Source organism: Thunnus thynnus, chromosome 2, assembly GCF_963924715.1.
Source record: "Thunnus thynnus chromosome 2, fThuThy2.1, whole genome shotgun sequence".
Taxonomy (NCBI): Eukaryota; Metazoa; Chordata; class Actinopteri; order Scombriformes; family Scombridae; genus Thunnus; species Thunnus thynnus.
In genome coordinates, this window is record NC_089518.1 from 7193228 (window position 1) to 7215588 (window position 22361).

General features: G+C 39.0%; 3 protein-coding genes and 1 long non-coding RNA gene across 7 annotated transcripts in view; 3 read left to right on the plus strand and 1 right to left on the minus strand.

Annotated features, from left to right (window-relative positions):
• The window catches only part of tncb (tenascin Cb), a 46715-nt gene extending 41781 nt beyond the window's left edge, over positions 1 to 4934 (plus strand). For all 3 annotated transcript variants that reach the window (XM_067601441.1, XM_067601422.1, XM_067601431.1), the window contains 5 exons: positions 222 to 373; positions 573 to 669; positions 1219 to 1380; positions 1570 to 1733; positions 3406 to 4934. In XM_067601441.1, coding sequence (XP_067457542.1) covers positions 222 to 373; positions 573 to 669; positions 1219 to 1380; positions 1570 to 1733; positions 3406 to 3516 — 686 coding nt within the window. In that variant the 3' untranslated portion in view covers positions 3517 to 4934. The remainder of the gene's footprint in view (positions 1 to 221; positions 374 to 572; positions 670 to 1218; positions 1381 to 1569; positions 1734 to 3405) is intronic.
• On the minus strand, positions 3400 to 6662 carry LOC137191408 (uncharacterized). Its single transcript, XR_010930403.1, has 3 exons — positions 6206 to 6662; positions 5005 to 5124; positions 3400 to 3489 (listed from the first exon to the last, which is right to left on the minus strand). It is a non-coding gene; the product is annotated as an uncharacterized lncRNA (long non-coding RNA).
• Positions 6663 to 6994: 332 nt separating this feature from the next.
• On the plus strand, positions 6995 to 10045 carry b3galt8 (beta-1,3-galactosyltransferase 8). The gene has a single exon (XM_067601452.1). It carries the CDS (start codon positions 7182 to 7184, stop codon positions 8160 to 8162), a length of 981 nt encoding a protein of 326 aa, XP_067457553.1. The 5' UTR covers positions 6995 to 7181; the 3' UTR covers positions 8163 to 10045.
• A 3396-nt stretch (positions 10046 to 13441) lies between these two features.
• The window catches only part of zgc:162952 (PKc_LIMK_like_unk domain-containing protein), a 28527-nt gene continuing 19607 nt past the window's right edge, over positions 13442 to 22361 (plus strand). Inside the window, exons 1-2 of one of the 2 annotated variants that reach the window (XM_067601473.1) lie at positions 13442 to 13685; positions 15309 to 15381. In XM_067601473.1, the coding sequence (XP_067457574.1) occupies positions 15351 to 15381 (31 nt within the window). In that variant the 5' untranslated portion in view covers positions 13442 to 13685; positions 15309 to 15350. The remainder of the gene's footprint in view (positions 13686 to 15308; positions 15382 to 22361) is intronic. The other variant, XM_067601482.1, reaches the window with a different exon arrangement.

Consider the following 22361-nt stretch of genomic DNA (forward strand, 5'->3'; position numbering starts at 1 on the left):
TAACTCCTTAACTAAGTAAACTCCAGTGGCTCTGTCATTGTGCAGCAGAGAAGTGGCATTTTCCTGAGTTTGGTATTTCCACAAAACTCTAAGTCTCAGCTTGGAGTAAAGATCCATATTAGCAGTTTATGTATTTTTTGTGTACTGGTACAAAACTTGAAGTCTGTCTTGTCCACTTTATTCCATTGCATCATGTGTTTTGTGTGTGTTTGTGCGTGTAGCTGGTGTTCTGTACAAACACCCCAAGGACTGCTCCCAGGCTCTGCTGAATGGTGACACCTCGTCAGGCCTGTACACCATCTATCTGGGTGGAGATGAGAGCCAGCCCCTCCAGGTCTACTGCGACATGAGCACAGACGGAGGTGGATGGATCGTAAGTCACTGGTTTATCTGGACATATATTATACGGGACAGAGTCTTTGGCTTCTATGGGAATATAATTGTCCTTTGCAAACCCTTTTATAAAAGTGATGATTGTTATACCTTTTCACATTGTACTAATTTGCAGTTGGAACGTCTGGGGCTCGACAGAATCTCATATCATTTATCTGTTGCTGCTTTTTTGTTTGCAGATTTTCCTCAGACGCCAGAGTGGAAGACTGGAGTTCTTCCGCAACTGGAAGAATTACACTGCTGGCTTCGGGGACATGAATGATGAATTCTGGCTGGGTAATTTCTAATAAACATGAAACATGATATTGTATTCATTAGATCTTTGACAGGATGTGCCTTCGTATGTTTGTGGTGCCAAACCAAAGCCACATAGTTCCAATGTCCCAAAGGTAAAAAGGTGGCACACACAGATCTTCAGGACAAAGTTAACCAATCTCAATTTCACCAATTCAATCTTGTTGACATGGACAGAATATATTGGTAAAATTGAGATTAGTCAACTTTGTCCTGAAGACACAACACAACACAAGACAAGACACAACACAGTATTCCACAGAATATTAAGATGTCATCATACATCAATATGCTTAGTGAGTAATTAAGGTAATTTATAACATAATTGGATAGCATCCAGTGTTTTCAGTGTAATCCATTGTTGCATATTGTGTGATCACCCATCAAACATTATTATTATATATTTATATTAAATAGTGTCAAATCTTATAAGAATCTCATCTTGTCAAAGCCGTCACCATCAGCATTTTTGTCCTCTAACATCTTCCTGGTTGGTGCCCTGCAAGCTGAATAATCTCATCTCTCACTCAGGTCTGTCCAACCTGCATAAGATCACAGCTGGAGGTCAATATGAGCTGCGAGTCGACCTGAGAGATAAGGGAGAAACAGCCTACGCTCAGTACGACAAGTTCTCTGTTTCTGAACCTCGGACACGCTACAAGGTCCACGTAGGAGGATACAGTGGAACGGCAGGTAAAGCTGACTCTGTAACCGGCAGCCACACATATACAGGTCAACACACCTGGAAGGATAAAGCCGGAGTTATTCTACGTATTTCTTACTGTCAACAAACTCCATCAAAAGACCAAATCCAGTCTTTCAGTATTTTCTTAAACTACCACATGTTACTTACTTAACTCTCCTCCTGTTGTGTCTTTGTAGGTGACTCTATGACCTACCACCATGGTCGTCCATTCTCCACTTATGACCACGACAATGACATCGCTGTCACCAACTGTGCCCTGTCCTATAAGGGCGCCTTCTGGTATAAAAACTGCCACCGCGTCAACCTCATGGGACGATATGGAGATAACAGTCACAGCAAGGTACTGTACTGAATTTTTATGAGAATGAAGAGTGATTCTTAAATTAAGGTCTTTGAGGGGCCTCTGGGGATCCCTAGCAGGGTTCATTGAGTCCTTGGGGGGATTTTGAGTTCCTGAGAGGGTGTTTGAGAATTGCTAAACAGGGTTCAACTGAGTTTGATGGGGTCTTAGGGGCAACTAACAGGCTTACAATGGTCCTTGATGAGGCTCTTGAGTCCTTGAGAGGATTCTGAGGGGAAGTTCACAGGTTTCTAGGAGTCCTTGAGGGTATTCCTATCCTGGTTCCTGTGTCTTAGGAATGCTAACTTTGTCATTTTCCTACATAACTAGCTACCTAGCTAGCAACAACTGTGAAATATAGCTACAGAAAATGGCAACAAGCATGTATGAGATGAACGCAACTATACAGGTGCACACCCTGTAGAATGTGGCTGTTGTTGGTGTAGTTGTGAGACAGATTTTTCCTTTTGATGAAGTTTAATAACGTGCTTTGGTGTGTTGGCTTCATATGTGTAGTTGTGTGTGTGTGTGTGTGTGTACAATTAGCTAGCCACTAGTTTTTTAACTGTACTCATGCATTTTAGACAGACTGAAGTATCTTCCCTCCAAAAAGATCTTTGGTTGACGACAGCAGCTGCAGAGAGCACACAACAACAGCCAAATGTTATTTTGGTCTGTCATAAAGTTACTCACAGGATTAATGTTCATTAGTGACAGCTGATATGATATGACCTGCTGGCTGCAACCTTTGTCTTTTTGACCAACAAAGGCGATGGCTAGCCCCAACTAAAAATGCTGCTAGATGAATGTTTTGTAGGCCACAATGATCTTTGCTAATTAGGAATGTGTATTCAGATTTTATCGATACTCTTATTGATACTCCTTATCGGTCCAGTACTTTAGCAATACACTTATGGGTGTTACAGACTAAGTTTAGAGAAGGATTACAACTTATTTAAACTTTCAATAGAACACTGACTTTACAGACTTGATATCTCCCCAAAAACAAATCTAAAATCTCAATAAAATAAAAATAATATTTCGGACATCAAAACACTGGTTGAAGTAAAATAGTGAAGAACACTGAAATCAGTCACAATCACTCATTCATACTGTCCTGTAATCCTTCCCCTACTACTGAAATTCTGCCAACAGAAGCTATCATTTCAGCCAGAGAGTCTATAAGATTGTTTTAGCTTGTTCATAACAACTTGCTGTTAGTGTAACAAGCACACTAAAACATACCAGTGTAGGTAAAAGACTGTGGGCAAAGCAGTTTCAAATATATTTATTATATAAGTATATTTTTTCTACAAGTTTCTGCTTGTTCAACAGACGTTTTTGCATCTTTTTACTTGCAAGGTTTTATTGCTCATATGGTAACAAGAGTTGTCATCATCTTGAGTAAAATATTATGTCACTTCACCTGTGGACACTCACAAACTAGTTTATGCTCATATGCGCAGCAAAATGTTTGTAAAGAAGAGCAGCGCTGCAACAACAGGCTGAGGTGGACAAAACAAAACAAAGGTTTATCTTTGCCCATACCGATTGGCCCTGATATTGATCCTTAGGTTTGGGTTGGGACATCTCTACATTATATGTGACTTGACTATTTACAGTACGTCTCTTTTGACTGACTAACATCATCTGTCTACATCCTCTACTCCAGGGCGTGAACTGGTTCCACTGGAAAGGCCACGAGCACTCAATCGAGTTTGCCGAGATGAAGATTCGACCATCCAACTTCAGAAACCTGGAAGGAAGGAGGAAACGATCATAAACGCTCCACCGCCACCAACAACAACAACTCTGCTACTATTCTGTCTGGACTCCCCATAAACCATCTGGACTCCCACAACCCCACCCACCCTCCCATCCTGCAGCGACCAAAGCCACTGCCAAGAGCCCTGCTGTCTCCGCGCAGACCAACACACCATCTTTCCTCCCATTTGCTCACAGATCAGCCTCCACTCCCTGCCCCCCTCTCTCCTGTGATGCGGTTGTGGAAATGCTGCTAGTGCGGAAATTGAAGTGCATGTTACAAACTGGACTTAAACCAAGCCCACACAGATTCTACTCACGCACCAAAGAGAGCAAAAACAACTCCATCACACCTGATTATGATCCTGATCTCTTGTCTTGCAGCATTTGTGGAGAGGCGTGTGTGCAGCTTGGGCATTATGTTGTGTACAGTAATTAATACAATTCCCTATTTCACACCCAAGCCACGTTTAGTTTTGGGGTTTCACAGAAAGGACAGGCTATTTATAGTACAATGTGGTCTTATTTAGGGCCTAAAAACCAATAATACAGTGATAATCCAACTGGATTATCATAGAAATCCTATTCCCTGTACAGTACTGTACATGTATACATCTGATTGAAAGATTTGAAAAGGGATATTTCTCAGATGGCACTGCTCAGATGTCAGATATCTCCATCTAACTTGCCATTTGTTTGTCTTTGTGCAACTTAACTCGTCTCAGTGTCACTTTATCCTCCCCGGGTTCCCTCATCTCCCTCAACACAAGCCAACATCTGAAGTGATAGAGATGGAAATGAAAAGAGAAAAAAAAAATCCTATGGAAAAGTATTTTTACCCACCACATCCCATGTCCATGTGGATGGCAGTGTTTTCCATTCATTATGTGAGCCCCTGAAGGCATCATGCTACAGCCACAGTATTGTGTTTTAAAAAGCTAAAAGAACAGAGAAAAGAAAAGCTGATGTGTTTTCATTTGTTTTGTTTGTTCGATGAATCCGAGGCAGGACCTATTATTCAGTATATAATGAAATGCGGTGATTACATTTTCTTTCTTTCTTTTTTGCAAAATGTGAATACAGTACATACAGTATATGTGGAACAAGAGAATGTTATGTGTTGTTGACACAAAAGATGTTGATGCTCAGAACATAAAAAAGGCCAACTCCATATGAATTCCAGTGGACATAGTAAGGTCACTATGATTATGTTGATGAAACTAGTGTTTGGACAGGCCAAAATTAGAGAGCTAGTAACTGTTTTCAACCTCACCCAATCCCAACCCTCCCCGTCCCCTGCTCTGGCAGGATACTAAACCACTGACCCTCTAGAGAATGCCTGTTTAAATTAAGTTTGTTTTTATTGTTTTGATTGTTTATGACTGGGTGAACAACAGGTGTTTCTCTGTAAACTGTATTACAATAAAACAGTTTGTTTAAAAGGAAGATGTTCAGGTGTCTTATTTTTTGATACACAGAGAACCGGACAAATAAAAACTTAACTTACAAGCTTTTTCTGGAGCTTTCAACCACATCTTATGGTCTTCCTCAGCTCAGTTGACTCTTCAAGTCACAAGGAATCAGCACCTGCTTAGACGTTGAAGTGTTGGGTTGTGTCAGTGGGTCCCTGTTGATGTGGATGGAACTTGTTAGCACAATATAAACCAAAATATGTATACACTCAAAAATATATGTGTGTATATATATATGTATGTATGTGTTTTCCTTCTTGCTCCTACAGTTGGATGTTTGAGCTTCACTGTGCAGTTTCTCTGTGTTCACAAATAATTTGGAAGTCAATCCTGGTCCAACGTTCAATTTACATAAGTAAGTGTGTGATGTGGAAACTTGAAGCCTCCAGTGAACAAACACTGAGAATGGACTTTACAGTGAAGTAAAAGACATCTTCTGTGAAGCAGTTAAACTTCTGACATGAAATATCTGCGCATATTCATAGATTTTGGAATTTTTAATGAGGGAGAAGATGTAATTTTAAGGATCTTTTTTAAGGATCTTTTTTGTGGAAAAACCATATCAGACACAATTATTATTCAAAATACAGTATTTTATATACATCTTAAAACATGTCTGGAGGGGATCTTAAAAAAAAAAAAAAAAAAAAAAAAAAATATATATATATATATATATATATATATATATATATATATATATATATATATATACTTAAAAATAGATTTAAGCACAGGGCCACAGGATCAGGTAATAATAGCGCAGGTATGTTAGTGGTGCATACATTGATTAATACATAACATTAATAACAAACATGCAACTCCCCCCCAAAAAAACAATTTGACATGCAGTGAATATGGGGCTTCCCGGGGCCCCTGAGTATCTTGACACTTGTATTGATAACACTTTAGCATTAACACTTATCATCACAAACACATTTATTGAGATATTTCTGTTGAATCCAAATTGCATCCATATGTACATTTAGTTGATTCACAGTTTTCAGTAAATTGACTACTGAATACAATGAAGCTGGAGTCAACATGGTTGGAGGACATACTGTAGACATTCAACAATAAAAAGTGATTTAAAAGAGTAATAGAATGACTTCTTTAATTGCCTTCATAGTATATCTTTGGACACTGGACAGAGCCCTTTCTCCATTTGTTCTTGCTACTCTTACAGCTCCTGTTATTGTATCTATTCCTCCATGGATATATTTTCCTTCTTGCCTGTACCTGGCTTTCCTTAAAGCGGCTAAAGAGCCAGATATTCCCCTCAGGAAACGGTAGAGAGCAAAAACAGAGCTAAAAGAGAGAGATTATTGGACTTAGATTCACCAGGTGGACAGAAACACGACTCCACATGAATGACAATGTTGCTCCGTAACCGCTGGATGTGGAAATAAGCAACTGTTTCAACATGTCAACTTAAAAGCTGATGAGGTCATGTTGTGTTCACTACATGTATCTGCTGCCATCAAGTGGCCAAAAATCAGAATGCAGGTTTAATATTTTATTTTAAATAGTTTTTATGCTTTCAAGTATTGTCTCATTTAACCTTAAATTCCTTTAAATCTGATTTGACTGTATACAACCTTTTGGTATATTTCAAGACAGAAAAATGTTATTTGTTAACAGACATTCAGCAATAACACAATAACAATAACAACAGTTGTGATTGGCTATCAACACACACACACACACACACACACACACACACACACACACACACACACACACAGACACACACACACACACACACACACACTTATTCAACTCAAATTGAACATGTTATAATGATACTAATGATTAATATTGTTATTATTTTATTCTTATTATTTAATTATGATATCACCACAAAATCAATCATTAAAAAATGTCATTGTAATTATATCTAGTGACTTTTTTTGCAGGGGAATAATAATCTGACGGGCACGCCTTCTATTATAAACATGTACAGTACAATCCCCCAATCACAGTGAAGCCTCTGATAGCAGCGCACACGCCGGGCAGACCTTCCTCTCGCTCGGTCGGCAGTCTCCGGCATGGATCCACGGTCTTCGGCAGGCTGATTTATATTTCCTGGTTCGCCCTGCTGGGAGTGGCCGCAGCTGCTGCTCTGCGATAAGAAAACAACGTGACAACGTGACTTCCTGGATTTCTTGGTTTCATTTCGGACTTAAACCAGGACTGAACAGGAGACTCTGAGGCAATGAGGATAACTTTCTCCTGGAGGTTAGTGAAGTTACTCACCGTTTCTGCTGTGCTTGTCCTGTCTGCTCAGGTCTTAGTAAGTAGAGTAACATTTAGTAAACACCGCCCAAAGCCGAGTCCCCTTCCTGAGGAGGAGTACAGGGTCCTGTCCCCTGAAACCTACAAGTATATTCTCAATCAGCCTGCAGTATGCAAAGACAGAAGCCCCTTCCTGGTTTTTATGGTCCCGGTTGCCCCTCCGGAGGCTGCAGCAAGGGAGGCCATCAGGAAAACATGGGGTGCTCCAGCTCAGGACACTCTAACTCTGTTCTATGTGGGTCTCCCTGAGGGGGGGCAAGTATCAGGCATCCAGGAGAAGCTGGAGGAGGAGAGTAGGAAACACGCAGACATCATCCAGATGAACTTTGTGGACAGTTACAAGAATCTGACAATCAAAACCATGATGATGATGAACTGGCTGGCGACCCACTGCCCCAACGCCTCCTACACCATGAAGGTGGATGCTGACATTTTTGTGAACGTCTTCTACCTCATCAGGCGGCTGAGTAGCTCCCCTCGGCAGGGCTACATCACAGGATCAGTGATCAGTGACGGAAAACCCAGGAGGGACAGCAACAGCAAATGGCAAATAACAGAGGAGCTGTACCCTGAGGACAGCTTCCCCTCGTATGTGTCAGGAGCTGGGTATGTCTTCTCCACAGACCTGGCCGCCAGAATCTCCTGGGCATCCAGGTTTGTCCGGATGATCCCTCTTGAGGATGTCTACGTGGGGTTGTGTCTGCACGTGCTCGGTGTCCGGCCGGTGTACTCCAGAAGTCTGCTGACCCTGAGGAACCTGTTCGAAATCCAAAACCTGAAGTATGACAGGTGCACTTTTGCCAAACTGGTCCTTGTTAACGGATTTAATCCGTCACAACTGCTGCATGCTTGGCAGGACTTCTCACAAGGCCATACTAGCTGCTATATACTACAGCACTAAGTGCTTCACAGTTAGGACAAGCATGAGAGCCTGAAACAAGGTTGGAAAAAATAAAAAAGGACACTTTTGTAAAGGAACAAAGCCATTAGAGACTCAGCCATCAGAGTGGAGGTATAGCTGTTCAGGTTAAAGGGTGATGGGTAATTATGGAGAGATGTATTCAAGGGTTGGACAGGAAATTAGATCTGATCAATATCAGGGAACTTAATAAATGGGTCACTTTAAAGAGATATAAAAGCAATCAGTTCATCAATTGCTTAGTTAATCGACAAAAAAAAGTTTGATAATTGATTAATTCTTAAGTAGCTAAAATCTCTTCAAACAAAACTATAAGAAAAGGTAACATCACTCAAATTAAACTGCTCACAAATTGTAGACAACCTGTTTCATGGAACTGTGAGTTGATCTGCTGGTTTAAGTTATTCCACAAGCAGAAATCCTCCTCAAATGTGAGAATATGCTGCTGTCGTCTCTTTAATATCATAAATTGAATATTTTTCAGTTTTGGACAATTGGTGGAATAAAACAAGTAATTTGAAGTTGTCACCTTATGCTGTTTGGAAATAGACCAAACAATTAACTAAAAAAACAATAGTCACATTAATCAATAATAAAATGAGGGCTTCAACTATCCATTATTCTCATTATTGATTAATTTGCTGATGTATTTTGTCGGTGACGTCTTCAGATGTCTTGTTTTGTCCAACCAACACTTCAGAGTATTCAGTCCACTATCTTGTAAATCAAAGAAAAAAAGCTAATTGTTACATTTGAGAAGCTGAATCGAGAGAATATTTGGATTTTTTGCTTGAAAAATGACTTGAACGATTAGTAGATTTCCAGTAGTCGTTTGACTACTCAGTTAATCAATTATTGATTTCATCTCTGTTTTAATGTCAGGAAATGTGACTATTGGGTCACTTTAAAGAGATGTAAAAGAATGTATTAAGACAATTAGTGGATTCATCGATTAGTCAAAGTGAAGGTGCTTCAACCTCTTTATCCAAAGTGCTGGACAAGTGCATTGAAATGAAACCTGTTGAAGGTCTGTACCAAAGGTGTTTAATTAATATAATATATTATCAGGATTTGCAGTTTACACCAAAGACTATTTAAAAATAGGTCAATTTTACTGCCATTGTACTTAATCTTCAGTCAGTGCCTGCTGGGTTAGGGCTCCACATGTACTGTTAAGTATAGTACATGGATCCACATTACCCAGCAAAATATTATGTAAAAAATAAAGATGAAAGAAATAGACGTGGTATGTTACACTTTCTGCGTCATGATGTAAAAAGCTTTGCATAATGACTTTATAAAGAACCTGCAGCTTATTTGTCAGGTTACTGTGCCTATTTATGGATGTATCTCATGACGGTGTGTCTGTTTATTTACGTCTGTGTTGTAGTTGCAACTCATAACCAGCTGGTGGCAGTATGCACCAGCTGACAGCAAATATAGTTCACACTTCATAGTGCAAACCATAGACTGATGGTGCTGGTGCTGGTGATGTATCTATATGTAAGCAATTCTGTTTTCATAAAAACATAACTTTTTTTTTTCTTATACTTTGTTTTCATGTAAGTTTCACATTGTTGACACCAAAATGCCTCTTAGATTTTTACCTCATCTCTGGATATTAAAGCTATATTTTTACTGCATATTGGTGAGAAAATGTACGTGTTTGTCAGTGAGTTTATTCCTCACAACTTTTCAGTGCAATTCTGTGAAATTTTGCCATTACTATTTGATTATTGCTGTTATTGTCTTGCTGTCACTACTTCTGCTAACTTGGTATCACTTGAGAATTTTTAGTGTACCATGCTGAACTGTTTCCGTCCAGAAAAAATCAAATAAAACAAAATTCTTGGGCAAACATTAAACACATGGATTTTTTTTGATTGATTTTTTTTTTTTAAAGATTCAAATAATAAAGATCGTAAAGTAGAGAAAAATACAAAGTTGTTTTCTTTTCAAATAAGAACAATGTAAAGAGAAAATGGTAAATCGGTAAAATTAGGTAAAAGAAAATAGAAAAACAAGGAGTGAAAGCAAAGTATTGACAGTGCAGTATGTATAGATCTAAAACATGGAGCACTATGGGACATTACAATGCAAAACAAAATGAGAACATGGACATTTAAAGGATAAAAATGTATATATAAGTGTAAATCGTCTTCTTTTATAACAGTGTGGCATGAGATTGAGGATGCATGTTGCATATTAAATCAACAGATTGGATGATGGCGAGCTGGAGAGAGCAGAAGGTAATAGCATTAGTTGCTGTGTAATGACTGGCCTGCTGGATGATGACTGCAGCAGAGCCAGTGAGTGGGCACAGAAATAGACGGCTGATGCTTCATGATTCACCAGTGTGGCCGAGCGTCAGCAGATAGCGACCTGCAACACCTGCAGCAGCCTTACAGCTCTGCAGAAACCAAACCACAGCTGGGGTTTTTCTTCTTCTGGTTTGGCATTACCTAAACTGATCACTGTGTCTTAATCACAGGGGAGGAGAAGCCTGATAGTGTTTTATCATAAATCAGATCAAACCCTTTCAGGAAACACAACACACCCTCCTGCGGTCATGTCGATATTCCTCTGTTCTTGGGCAACGAGGCTGTGAACAAGTGGAGTTTCTAAATTCACTGTGAATACATTTTAAGTGCCAAATATTTCCTTTAAAAATAGATTTTTAGCCACTGTGTCAAACTGTGCACACTACAATGGTCAAAGTGTTAAAACAGGGTGAAATGTTCTGCTTCTTTTACTTTAAAGCAGCATTATTATAGCTAACGTGTTAGTAAACAGTCGTGCATTTTTACATCCAGCAGACACAGGATGACATTAGCATTCATTTTAAGTTGTGTTTCTATCCACCTTACCAATATAAGGTCAATATCACTTTCCTTTTAGCTCTGTCTTGGTCTCCACCAACTCCCGAGAAAAATATCCGACTCTTTAGCTGCTAAATGCTCCGCTATGTTCACAAGCTAGCTGCTAGTTTTGTCTGTCAGCTGTCTGGTGCTCTCAAAGTAGTGTGAGGCAGGTTTATCTGTTTTTTTTATAACTGTCCCTTCACTTGAAGCAAAGTCAATGAGAGTGATGAGACTTAACCAAAACTGTAAATTTGCAGGTTGTAAAACCAAAACAACGAACTGAAAGATGCTAAAATGCTCTGTAGAGCTAAAAGGAAGTGCACTGTTGGGTTTGTCACTACAAGTGATGACTTTCTCATTACACAGTCATTTGATCCATTGTTTATATATATATATAAAAAATACAGATTAGTGCAGCTTTAATGGCTGCTGGCAAATAACAAAATTGTGTTTTATTGTCACCATGTGGCGAGCTGGATGAATAGAGCCTTTTCACAAACATAACAGATGATTTACTTTAGAGATATCCATTGTATCAGTATACTGTCATGATATAACGCTAGACAACAGCAAGGATTTTAGTTATTCTGATATTGTGATATAGCGGTATTTGGTCTCCCTGTGGTCTGGTCAAAGTGTACAACTTGGTTCATTGCTAATTTGTTGTTTAGGTATGAGTAATCATATCATCTGGTCATCTGCTCTCATGTAACTAAGACCTGGTCCTAAGACCAGAAGCATCTGGAAAAAATCTCATCAAAAAACAGAATAATTACACCTTTATTGCTGTTTGATAAATCTGACAAAACAAAAATCTAACACATTCCTAACTGAACTGACTCATGAGCTACAGAGTATGTAGAGAGTCTATGGCAGTAAAGAGACTTCTCTGATGCTACTGAACTGACCTACACTGGCGCCATGACAACCCTATTGTTGTCTTTCTGTAGTTTGTATCTGGACATAATTTATGCACAGCCAGTTCTCCACTGCTGTGTATTAATCAGAAGAGTCCAGCAGAAGTGAATGAGATGCACAGCAGTTTTTCTTCTACTATGGAGCCTTAATGCGACTTACTGATCACATTGTTTACATGAAGAGTAATACATATGATATTTAAAGAGCACTCCAATGATTAAGTATTACACTTTCATAAAGTTTGAGGTCTCTTAAAAAAAGAAAGGTCAAAATGGAAGCAGCAGAGGCTGAGATATCCTAACTGTGTCGTACCTGTGGGGCAAGCAAAGATGCTGATCCCACATTTCCCATAATGCAACTCAAATTTTTAACTTCATACCTTCCATTTGTAACGTAGGCTTTTTTTGAAAATAAAATGTCGTCTTCAAACTCAAGCCGACATTACGTGTAGTTCTTCTTAAAGAATAAATGGTTTTGGTGGACACCTGCAGACTAATTGACCATAATGGTTTAAATGCTGTTTCAGAAACCTTTTTTCACCATAAACTTCAAAGGAAACTCGAAATACTTTTAAGTTTGTGGGATGAAAATTAACAAATGTGGGTTAACAACTGACTTCTGAAGTCAGCCTGTAGAAACAGATTTCATCAGGGTTTGTTTGGGGCTCCAACAACATTTATATGACAATGTTGCATTATGCACTGCAGGGCTCACGGTGTGTGCTTTGCAGGAATAGACAAAAGCCACGTCAGGGTCATTGAGTTTACATTTTACTCTAATGTTTCCAGGGCTGTCCTTAAATAATGATATGCATGCAATCTACTGTATGTTAGCATGCAATGTACAAAATATGTTCAAATCTAAACTTTTGAAACTGACTGCACAGGAGTTCTCACAAGGCCTTAAATTAGCATGTACTGTTGTGTTCCTCTTCCCATTTCACCATGTAAAGCTCCGCTCCATTCTCCATACAGTGTCCATTCTGTCTGTTATTTGTGTGCCTTCTGTTCCAGTCTATTCATTTCCCACACTGACTGAGTGGGAGTTTGTGCTCTGGGCCAGAGCTCCCCATTGTTCAAAACACTCCCACCTCTGCGCTGTGCTTTATCGAGATACTTCTGATCAACACACACAGCTTTCAGAATACATTTCATGTTGTCATTATAAGTCATTATATACAAATGTTTTGACTCAGTGCTCTTATTGTGAAGCGGTGGTCCCCAAAGTGGGGCTGGGGGCAAGAGAGGGTTGGGAATCAAGTGGTTCAAAAATAACTGTGTACAAACAGATAACATCATAAAACATCTGTTATAAATAAATAAAAATATATACATATATTTATACACAAATAAAAACAAAACAGCCCTGTGTGAAAATCTCTCCGGCTGCCTGCTGCTCAGCTCCGGCCAGCCTCCTCTCATCGTGGGTGGAGTCACATCCACCGACGTGCTGGTGAAGCTGGTTCCTAAGACAACCCATAAAAACATGCATTTGCAATAGCGAGGCTTGTTTCACCACATCAACAGTGAGGTGGGCTGCAGGAGGCTCAGTGCACCGCCTGAACGCTGCAACAGACGCGTTAACTGTGTGGGCAAAAGTGTTGAAACCACTGGTACTTCCTGCACAGACAACTTACTGGAACGGATCTATGATGAATAATATTTCATCGACAATATAAACCTGATCTGCCCTTTTTTACTGCAAACGGCGCCGGGACAGAATCCATGTGAGTAAACTACAGTCTTGCTCATTGTTGTCACTATGTTGGTGGAAAGTTTAAAAACTACAACTGCTTCATAGAAAATGATTGACAGATATTATATACGTATGTTTAGTGATATTACTGCACATATGGTAAATAAGGCTCAGCAGAGTCAGTACAAACTCACGGTTGACGACAAATATTGTAGTGTTACTGTGCAGCTGTGCAGTGGTTCCCAACCTAGGGATCGGGACTCCCAAAGGCGTCGCAAGATAATTCTGAGGGGTCCCAGCTGATTACAGGGTTAAGAACAGCAGAAAAAGAATATATTTCATAGCAGACGATCCAGATCTCCAGGGGCTCAATTACTTTGTGGTAGTTCAATTAATTATTAGAGCTGCAACGATTAGTCGATAAATCGATAAGTCGATCGACAGAAAATTAATTGATAATCGATTAATCATTTTGAGTAATTTTTAAGAAAAATCCAAATTCTATGAGTCCAGTTTCTCAGATATGAATATTTTCTAAATATCTTTGGGTTGTGGACTATTGAGGTTGCATCCTGGACTTTGGGAAACTGACATTTTATAGGCCAAACGTCAGATTGACAGATTAATCGATAATGAAAATAATTGTTAATTATAATAATTGTTATTGCAGTTCTATTGATTTCTTTTTGTTTTAAAGCTTTTTGGCATCTCTCTAATCATCTTTGTTTTCATGGCCTGTTACTTCCTTGTTTTAGTAGATTCTCGCCACTGTCATCAACCTGGTTTCCAGCCACAGCCAGGAGTCTTATAAACCCCGTGCACATAGTGGATCATTCAGTAGCTAAAGATCGGGAAAACGATTTTTCTCAGTAGTTTATAAGAGAGAGAACATTGGACTTATATTTGTGGAGTGGTCAGAAACACAATGTGAAATGCATGATAACTTTACTCCACATCTGCTGGATATGTAAATAAGCAACTGTTCGCTATGTCAGTATCTCTATTATCTACGATACTAGAGCTTGTTGCGCTGCCACCAAGTGGCCAAGAAAAATACATGAATGCATGTTAAAACAAATTTGTGTTTAATTAGTTGACAAATAGGAGACACAGGACACAGCGTAGGTATTCCAGCGTAGAAACACTCGTCAGTTTCTGAAAACTATGATCAAAATTAATTGCGGGAACATGTGGAGGGACTGTGTCAAAAAATGTTTAAAATCCCTCCAACGAAACTATCTGAGAGGTAAAATTCCTCCTCACAAACCTGTCATGAGGAAACCAAAGTTGGGAACCACGGTCACAGAGAGATTATTTTATTATGCTGTATGCAGTTTTGACAGGGGAAGATCAGATTGTTGATCTGCGTTGTCTTTCCTTGAAGACATCAACTTAGTTTGACTGCAGAAAGCTTTGGGAGAATGCTCTTCTTCCTGTAACAGGCAACAGCTGTCTCACATTACTACTGTCATCTGTCACCTGGAGATAAACAAACTAACCTGTGACTTACTTGAAATAAACATTGTTTGTTGTCTTCATGCTAGTTTTCAGTGTTGCTTGCTTGACAGCACATGTGTTGTTGTTGTTGTTGTTGTGGAAAGTCCTGTCTGTGCTTTTGCTCATTTGCTGTTGCATGTATGTGGTTCCTCCTCAGTTTCTGCACAGAGACCTCTGGGTTTGTTCCAGCGTCCACAAGATGCATATGAATAGCTTATTAAATCAATGGAGTAAGTATTGAGAGATTCTGATATTTTTCAGCTCTTCTTCATAGCGTTTAAATTGTATATCTGTCAGTAAATGCATACAATTACACACAACCAAGAGGAAAAGATGTTGATGTCTTATATCTGTATAAGATATGTTCACTCACTCAAAAGTAAGTTATCTGACACTGAACTGAGAAACCACAACTTCTTCACTTGGCTTGAGCTGTGTGTGCATCGCTTGACGTCAGTGTCTCACCTCCATTACAGCGTTATTTGGTAAATCATTGTGTCTCCTGTATGTTATACTGGGGCTTTAAGCAGGTGAATCTGCTGTAAAGTAATTGTGCGTAGGTCTGCATTGTTCTGAAATAGAAAGACTGTCTCTCAGCATCCTGATGAGTGTCCTGTTACCTGCCCTCCATGGGAAACACAGCCTCTACAGGCTTAGGCTATTGTGTTCTTTCTTTCTTTTTACCTCTTACAAATGTCTTCTTGTTCAGAGAATCTATAGAGAACATTTCTTTGTAGTAGATAAATGCATAGATTGTTGTTCTCTCCTGCTGTTTGATTAACTAGAAATACAGCCGCAGCAGTGGTACAAAAGATGGTGTTGATCAGAGGCCAAAACAAACACCTGCATCTGAGAATTTCCATTTGACACCGAGAACCACATGTAAATGTAAAAAAAAGACAATATGATCTTTTAGTGCTCGTTCACTCAAAGCTGACTGAAGAAGACATATCTGAGTTTACCAGGCTTGTGTGTTTTTCTGTGTTTGTGCTCCAGATCAGTAGTTCATAATATTGTGTGGGTCAAATGAAGTAAATTTAAAATATGTATAGTATAAAAGATCCCCTTCAGATATGTTTTAATATATATAAATACTCTGCTTCGAATAATAATCTGTGTCTAATATGGTTTTACCACAAAAAGCTCAACTATCTCGATAAAATCCTTCATGTAAAATGATGTCTCCTCTTCCCACATTGAAAAATCCAGAATCCAGGAATATTCAAATATTTTTCATTTCAAAAGTTGTCTCCTACTTCAACAAGTCCATATTCAATGCATGTGCACTGGAAGTTTCCACATCACACGTGTAAGTTGCGTACCGGATCACAGAATTAAGGTGAGCGAAGAGAAACTTTCCACTTTGCACGAATGAATGTTTAAACAGCCTTCTAGCGTAAAACTCTGCGTGTATGTCATTCTGCACAGTGAAGCTCAAACATCCAAGTCAAACAACAATAAGCAAAATATATTTTTAGTGGAGGGGAAACTTTAAGTAATAACAAGCTGTGAGAAAATTTCATGTTTTCCTGAAAAGATATTAGATTTTTATGTTTGAGCAATGACTCAAAGTTGTAATTCATCTTTGAGTTTTGATTTACCTTCATACTGGTACTGTTGCCTATAAAGCTCGGCTCCTTAGCTACAAGATTCGTGTTTGACTGGCTGTGTAGGTTGCACCAGGCCTTTCAAAAAACTCTTAGCGAGCCATCTGTGTCGTCTGCCTCCACTCCTCGCTGAGGACGGGCGGTCGGATTTCTATGCAGACTTGTTGTGGGAGTCTGTGTGGTAGATGGAGGGAGGGATAGAGAGGGAATCCTGATGAATCCTCTATACACTTCTCCCGCTTTTGATGCTGATGTGAGGGATTAATCAGGGATTCCCTCTGGCCGGGGATCATACTTATCATCACCAGCGTCATGTCCTCGCATCTCTAAGCCCTCACCTCGCAGATGGTAAAAGCTGAGAATAATCTCACCGCAAAACACAGATCATTCCTGTGAACTTCACATCTTAGCATCTTTGTGATTTCTTGCTGTGTGCCGTCTGTGTTCTGTGTTTTCCATCAGGAGTTTGGGCGTAACCCTCGCTGACAGCATGCTGTTACAGGGCAGTTCCTCCCTATTTACAAACCACACTCATCAAAGACTCACATACTGTAGCTTAAAGGAGTAGTTCAACATTTTGGGGATATACACTGACTTTCTTTTCAAGAGTGAAGATGAGGAGATAAATATCAAAGCTCACATCTGTGCCTTAAAGGATGAGTCCAGTATTTTTCAAGGAAAAGGAAAGATATTTCCGGCAAAACATATAGCCTACTAAAGCTTTCCAAATAAACATCATTATAATTTTACATAAATTATTTCTGAAATAGCAGAAAGTAAACACAGAATAGTGGATTAGCTGTTTTAGCTAGCTTCATAGGAATCTCCTCTAGGGCTGCAATTAATGATTATTTCCATTATTGATTAATCTGAAGAACATTTTCTCAATTAATCAATTAACCAATGTGACAAGGTGATGTCATCAAATTTCTTGTGTTGTCCAAAGATATTCAACTTGCCAACTAACTAAACTACAGTAGCTGTTTACTCATTTGTAGTCAGTATCAGCACCAGTCAAAAGTTTAGATATTCAAGTGACTTTTGACTGGCACTGTATATCCCTATGCAGTTAGCTACAACAGCTAATTGAGGGGGCAAATTTCTGAATTTACTCTTGGCCGGACTCAGAGACAAGTATTCGGGTTCGGTTCCACTCCCAGACTAGGTGCTGTGTCTCTGTCCGAAGAGCTGCTGACTGAGGTTACTCTGAGCAGCATGCATGGGAATAAATTACAATATAATAGATTTGTGTATGTTTCTCGCTTTCCCCCGCTGCTGTTGCACTGTGCTGCTCTGTCTTGTCTGTCCATGTGCTGTCAGTGTCCTCTGTTCGCGCTGCAATGTTATCAGCTATGAATAATATGTTTTTCACTGCGAGAGTAAATGGATGTGTGGCGTGAGAGTGTGTGAAAAGTGTCATTTGCATGAGTCTCACGGTTAATGTGTGAGAGTTGGCAACTCTATGTGAATAATACCCAGGCTGGAAAATACCCAAATGGCTAGCTGGCTAGCCTAGCTTAGCATAAAGTCTAAAGATGCACATGTTTACATATGTAAATGTAAGTAATTAAAAACTTTGTTTGTTTAACCCTTACATAAAGAGAAGGTTAAACATGAATTGTGGTTTTAGGGGAAATTATGTGCTGAAACTCTTTCTTAGTGAACTTCTGGATACTTCTGCGGAAGCTTCCAGTAGCTAATTATAATGACTGGCTACAGCTAACAGAGCTAACAACATCTAACAGCTACTACTGAACTACCTGTCACTGGATGTTGATTTGCTTCAAACGCTGCATTCAGGAATGTTGGTTGTTTGGGTTCATAGGTTCAAATTTTTCTCACATAGCATGAACTTGACAAACATCGTTGAGTCGGCTCAGACACTGGATGAGTTCAGTGTTGTGGTGGTGGGAGGCAGCAGAAAGGGACAGAGATACATTGTGCTGTTTCCACATTTTGTATGACCTCCAACACTGTTTCCAGCCCACTCGCCCATCTCTACAAATGGTATGTTGTTCTCAGATGGGATTTTTCTCCTCAGAAAAAATATAGAGTTGCTAACATTTCCACAAGTGGTCAGAGTGTCACTTTGTTTGGATTCCACACATAACCACAGACGGATATACTGGCTGATATGGGGGAGAATTCCCAGATGCCCTGAATGCATCTGAAAAAATCCAATGATTTAAGTTCTTAACATGAATTTTCAATGTATGTGGTGTGTAATCCCTTTACAGAGCAGCCCCCGCCTGCATGGTAACCATGCAGTCGGTGCTTGGTCTCTTGTGTCACATGTGCCAGTGAAGGGGCCCAGTGGATATATGGTTACAGTCGAGCATTGAGGGTGTTCAAAAGCGTGAGCAAGCTTGAGCAACCTCAGTGCCAAGCTGGTTTTAGCTGAGCAGTCCTATTTTAAGATGTCATATTAATATACATGTAGACTTTTGGATGTTATACTGTACTTTGGTATTTCCAGTGCTGTTCTGGTAGCTCAGCAAAATATTGAAGCGCTGATTACCGTCTCCTGGACAGTAATGCATCTACGTCTCCCTCTTTAATACTGTCATGTTGTTGTACTTTATACAAAGATCCTCATATTTTATTTCGTGTCCAACAGTGCTGTGTTTTTTAGGGACTGTCAAAAAATTATTAGTGTGTGAAAAAGCAAGGCTCTCCCTAACATTGTTAATTCTTTTGTCCCAATACCTTTTGAATTATTACAATTTGTTTGTCCAATTAAAATTTTAAGATGGTATACTCCTTTTTAAACCTTATATAAAAAAAATATAATAATATATTATATTATATATAATATAATTTAGTAATATCCACCAAATCCTATGTTCAAAGTAGAATTAGCAAATGGCAAAATTATGATCAACACAACAAAATGGTTTGTCTTGTTTAATAAACATGACAGCCAGACATTCTCTATTTTTTTTAACCAAGAGCAACTAGATGAACAGAACTGAAACAGTGAAATAGGCACCAAAAATATATTTATGATGAAAAAAACATTTAATTATTAATTAATTAAACACAAAAAAGAATGAAGTCAAATATAAATCCAGGTTTAGAAAATGTCTGTCGTCTTTTATGACTCCCCATCACACCTTCCCCGTCTAATAATTTTTGTACAGTCCCTTAGCACAAAGAGATCAGCCTTAACTCAGTATGTCCAAAACTGTGACGTCTTGTTCCTCAGGGCTCGAGTTGCAACAATAACCACATTTCCACTTCACCATAGTATTAGGAGGTGTACCGCAGGGCAGAGCACATTACAGCAATAACAGCTTGTTTATTGTATCTGAAAGTGTTTCCATCGTCATGACAGTTATAGCTTAGGCATCGTGCAATAAAAACAGTAAACACTGTTCGCTATTTGTTCCCTTAATTATCCTACTTGTTTGATTTGACGCTCAGATGTTCCAGTACACAGAGAAAGAAGACAAACAGACAGTGTAAGTTAGCTGATATGACCACAGAAACTGTTTCCAGGTAAGAACAAAAACAAAATAGAGTAACTTGAGCTTAAGCGTGGTAAACGAAGATCGTGAATGAGGTCAGCGGAGCGGAAAAACACAGAAGAAGAAATATATAATGTACCACTTCCTGAGGCAAGGGGGTTTTTCCGAAGGAAAGACAAACAAGAGAGCCAGAGTTCAGAATAATTAAAAAGCTTTGATGACCTGGATGATATTTATTTGTATAATCTAAACTGCTACTTAAAAAAAAACTTTTGCAACAAATTAATATAGTTATTGAAGACATGAAACTTCACAGTGAATATGTACAGCAGCAGACCCAGGCTCAGACTGTATGCTACCAGACTCAAGAAATATCTCCTCTTAGAGACCCTAACCCTTAATGTGTACATGAATCCATGTAGCAAAAATATCATTTCTAATGTGAAGCATTATTCCAACAATTTCTTTGAAAAAAAAGTGTCACTGTTGGAGTTTTAGTAACATATAAAACACTTGAAATATCTAATAAATTGTGCATGAAACTGAGGAGAAGGGAAAGAAAGGCTCAGATCCCAGACTTCCTACGACTAACCTGCTAGCTTAAAAATGTTTCATATGTAGCCAGTCAGTCTTTGTGCATTATGCATGTTTTTTTTTTTAACTATTTGTTTTTATTTTACAAAACAATATATTGCAGTGTCCCTTGTAAAAAGTGAGTGAGTGTTTAAATACGAGATTTTCAACAGGACACATAAATATTTGTGCTTCTTTGATAAATGAAAAGATAAATGATGTACCGCATAATCCTGAATGTTGCTTCTTTGGTTTACTCCATATGTCATCAGGCATCTGTTCTTTACTCTTAGAAAACATGGCTCCACTTAACATAAAAATGTTGATCTTTGTCTATAAAAACACATTAGATTTGTTCATCCCATATGGATATCTCTCTAGTCACGGTGCTTTCTTCTGTCTTATAAGGACAATAAGTCAGTTACTTATATCTTCAAGCAAACCTTGTTCACATATTCCCCTCTAAAGCCAACTTTAATGCATATTTGAGCACATCCAAAAATATCTAACAGCACTTTTGCGCCCCGGCTGATAAATCAAGTACAGGACAAACACAAGCTTGAAACAGTATTGTGGATGTTTTAAGCCATTTTTAGACTGTACATGTTTGTTTCTAATCTATGTAAAGGACCTTAAATGATTTACCCATTAAGGTTTATTATAGTATGCTCTGGCGGGTTGCTCATTAGAGCAGCAGCCTTTGGGACAGTATATCTTAACCTACAGTATTTCAGTCATGGTGAGAAGTGATTGCATTACCTGTGACCTGCATCATGCCCTATTCATTAACTGAAATGAAGCTCTAAATTACAAAACACTGACCTCACTGGAGTTTTGTGGAAGAACAGGAACAGCACTGTGATCTCCTGCACATAGTAGACCAGGGTGATCACTCGCCATACTGTCAACACAACCGGGTCAGTATCACACTTGTTGGGATGGGATGTAAAATGATTGATCTGCATGGATCCTTACACATACAGTTGGATACAGCCTCAGGCTCATAGCACAGAGCAGGAGGATTGCTATTTTTAAAGCTGTCATACAAATTAGTAATGCAGTCTGATTTTTGGATGACACCAGCATGAAGGTCTAGCGTGCGAAATGGCATCTCCTACGTAATGTTGTGTGTCACTGATAAGCTGTTGCACCACCTTCAGGCTCATGTTGATACAGTACAGAGTTTCAAACCTGGAAAGACGTTAATGACAGACACAGACTCTGTCCTGGTCTGCACTGCTCAGGTTTGTTTCACATTATGGTGCAGTACATAAAACTTTATTTATGGTGCTAAATACTCAGTGGGGCGGGGTGGTGGGGATTTCCCCCCTCTCTGGTCTAAATATCGCAGCCTCTGCTGAGTTATTTTTATCCCAGTGGGGACAAAAATGTATCCCCTCATAGTGATTTATGCTGCTTTACCCATATACCATAAAATAGGCTATTAAAAATAAAGCATTGCAACATGAGAACAGTCATTAGTGCAAACAACAATAAAATCAAAAATGGATGTTTACTGTCAGCACTCGTGTGACAATAGAGATGACACGGTGTCTAGGCTAC

Bases quoted from the DNA above. Each gene is read 5' to 3' on its own strand.
- b3galt8 (XM_067601452.1), top strand. From the start codon at position 7,182: ATGAGGATAACTTTCTCCTGGAGGTTAGTGAAGTTACTCACCGTTTCT.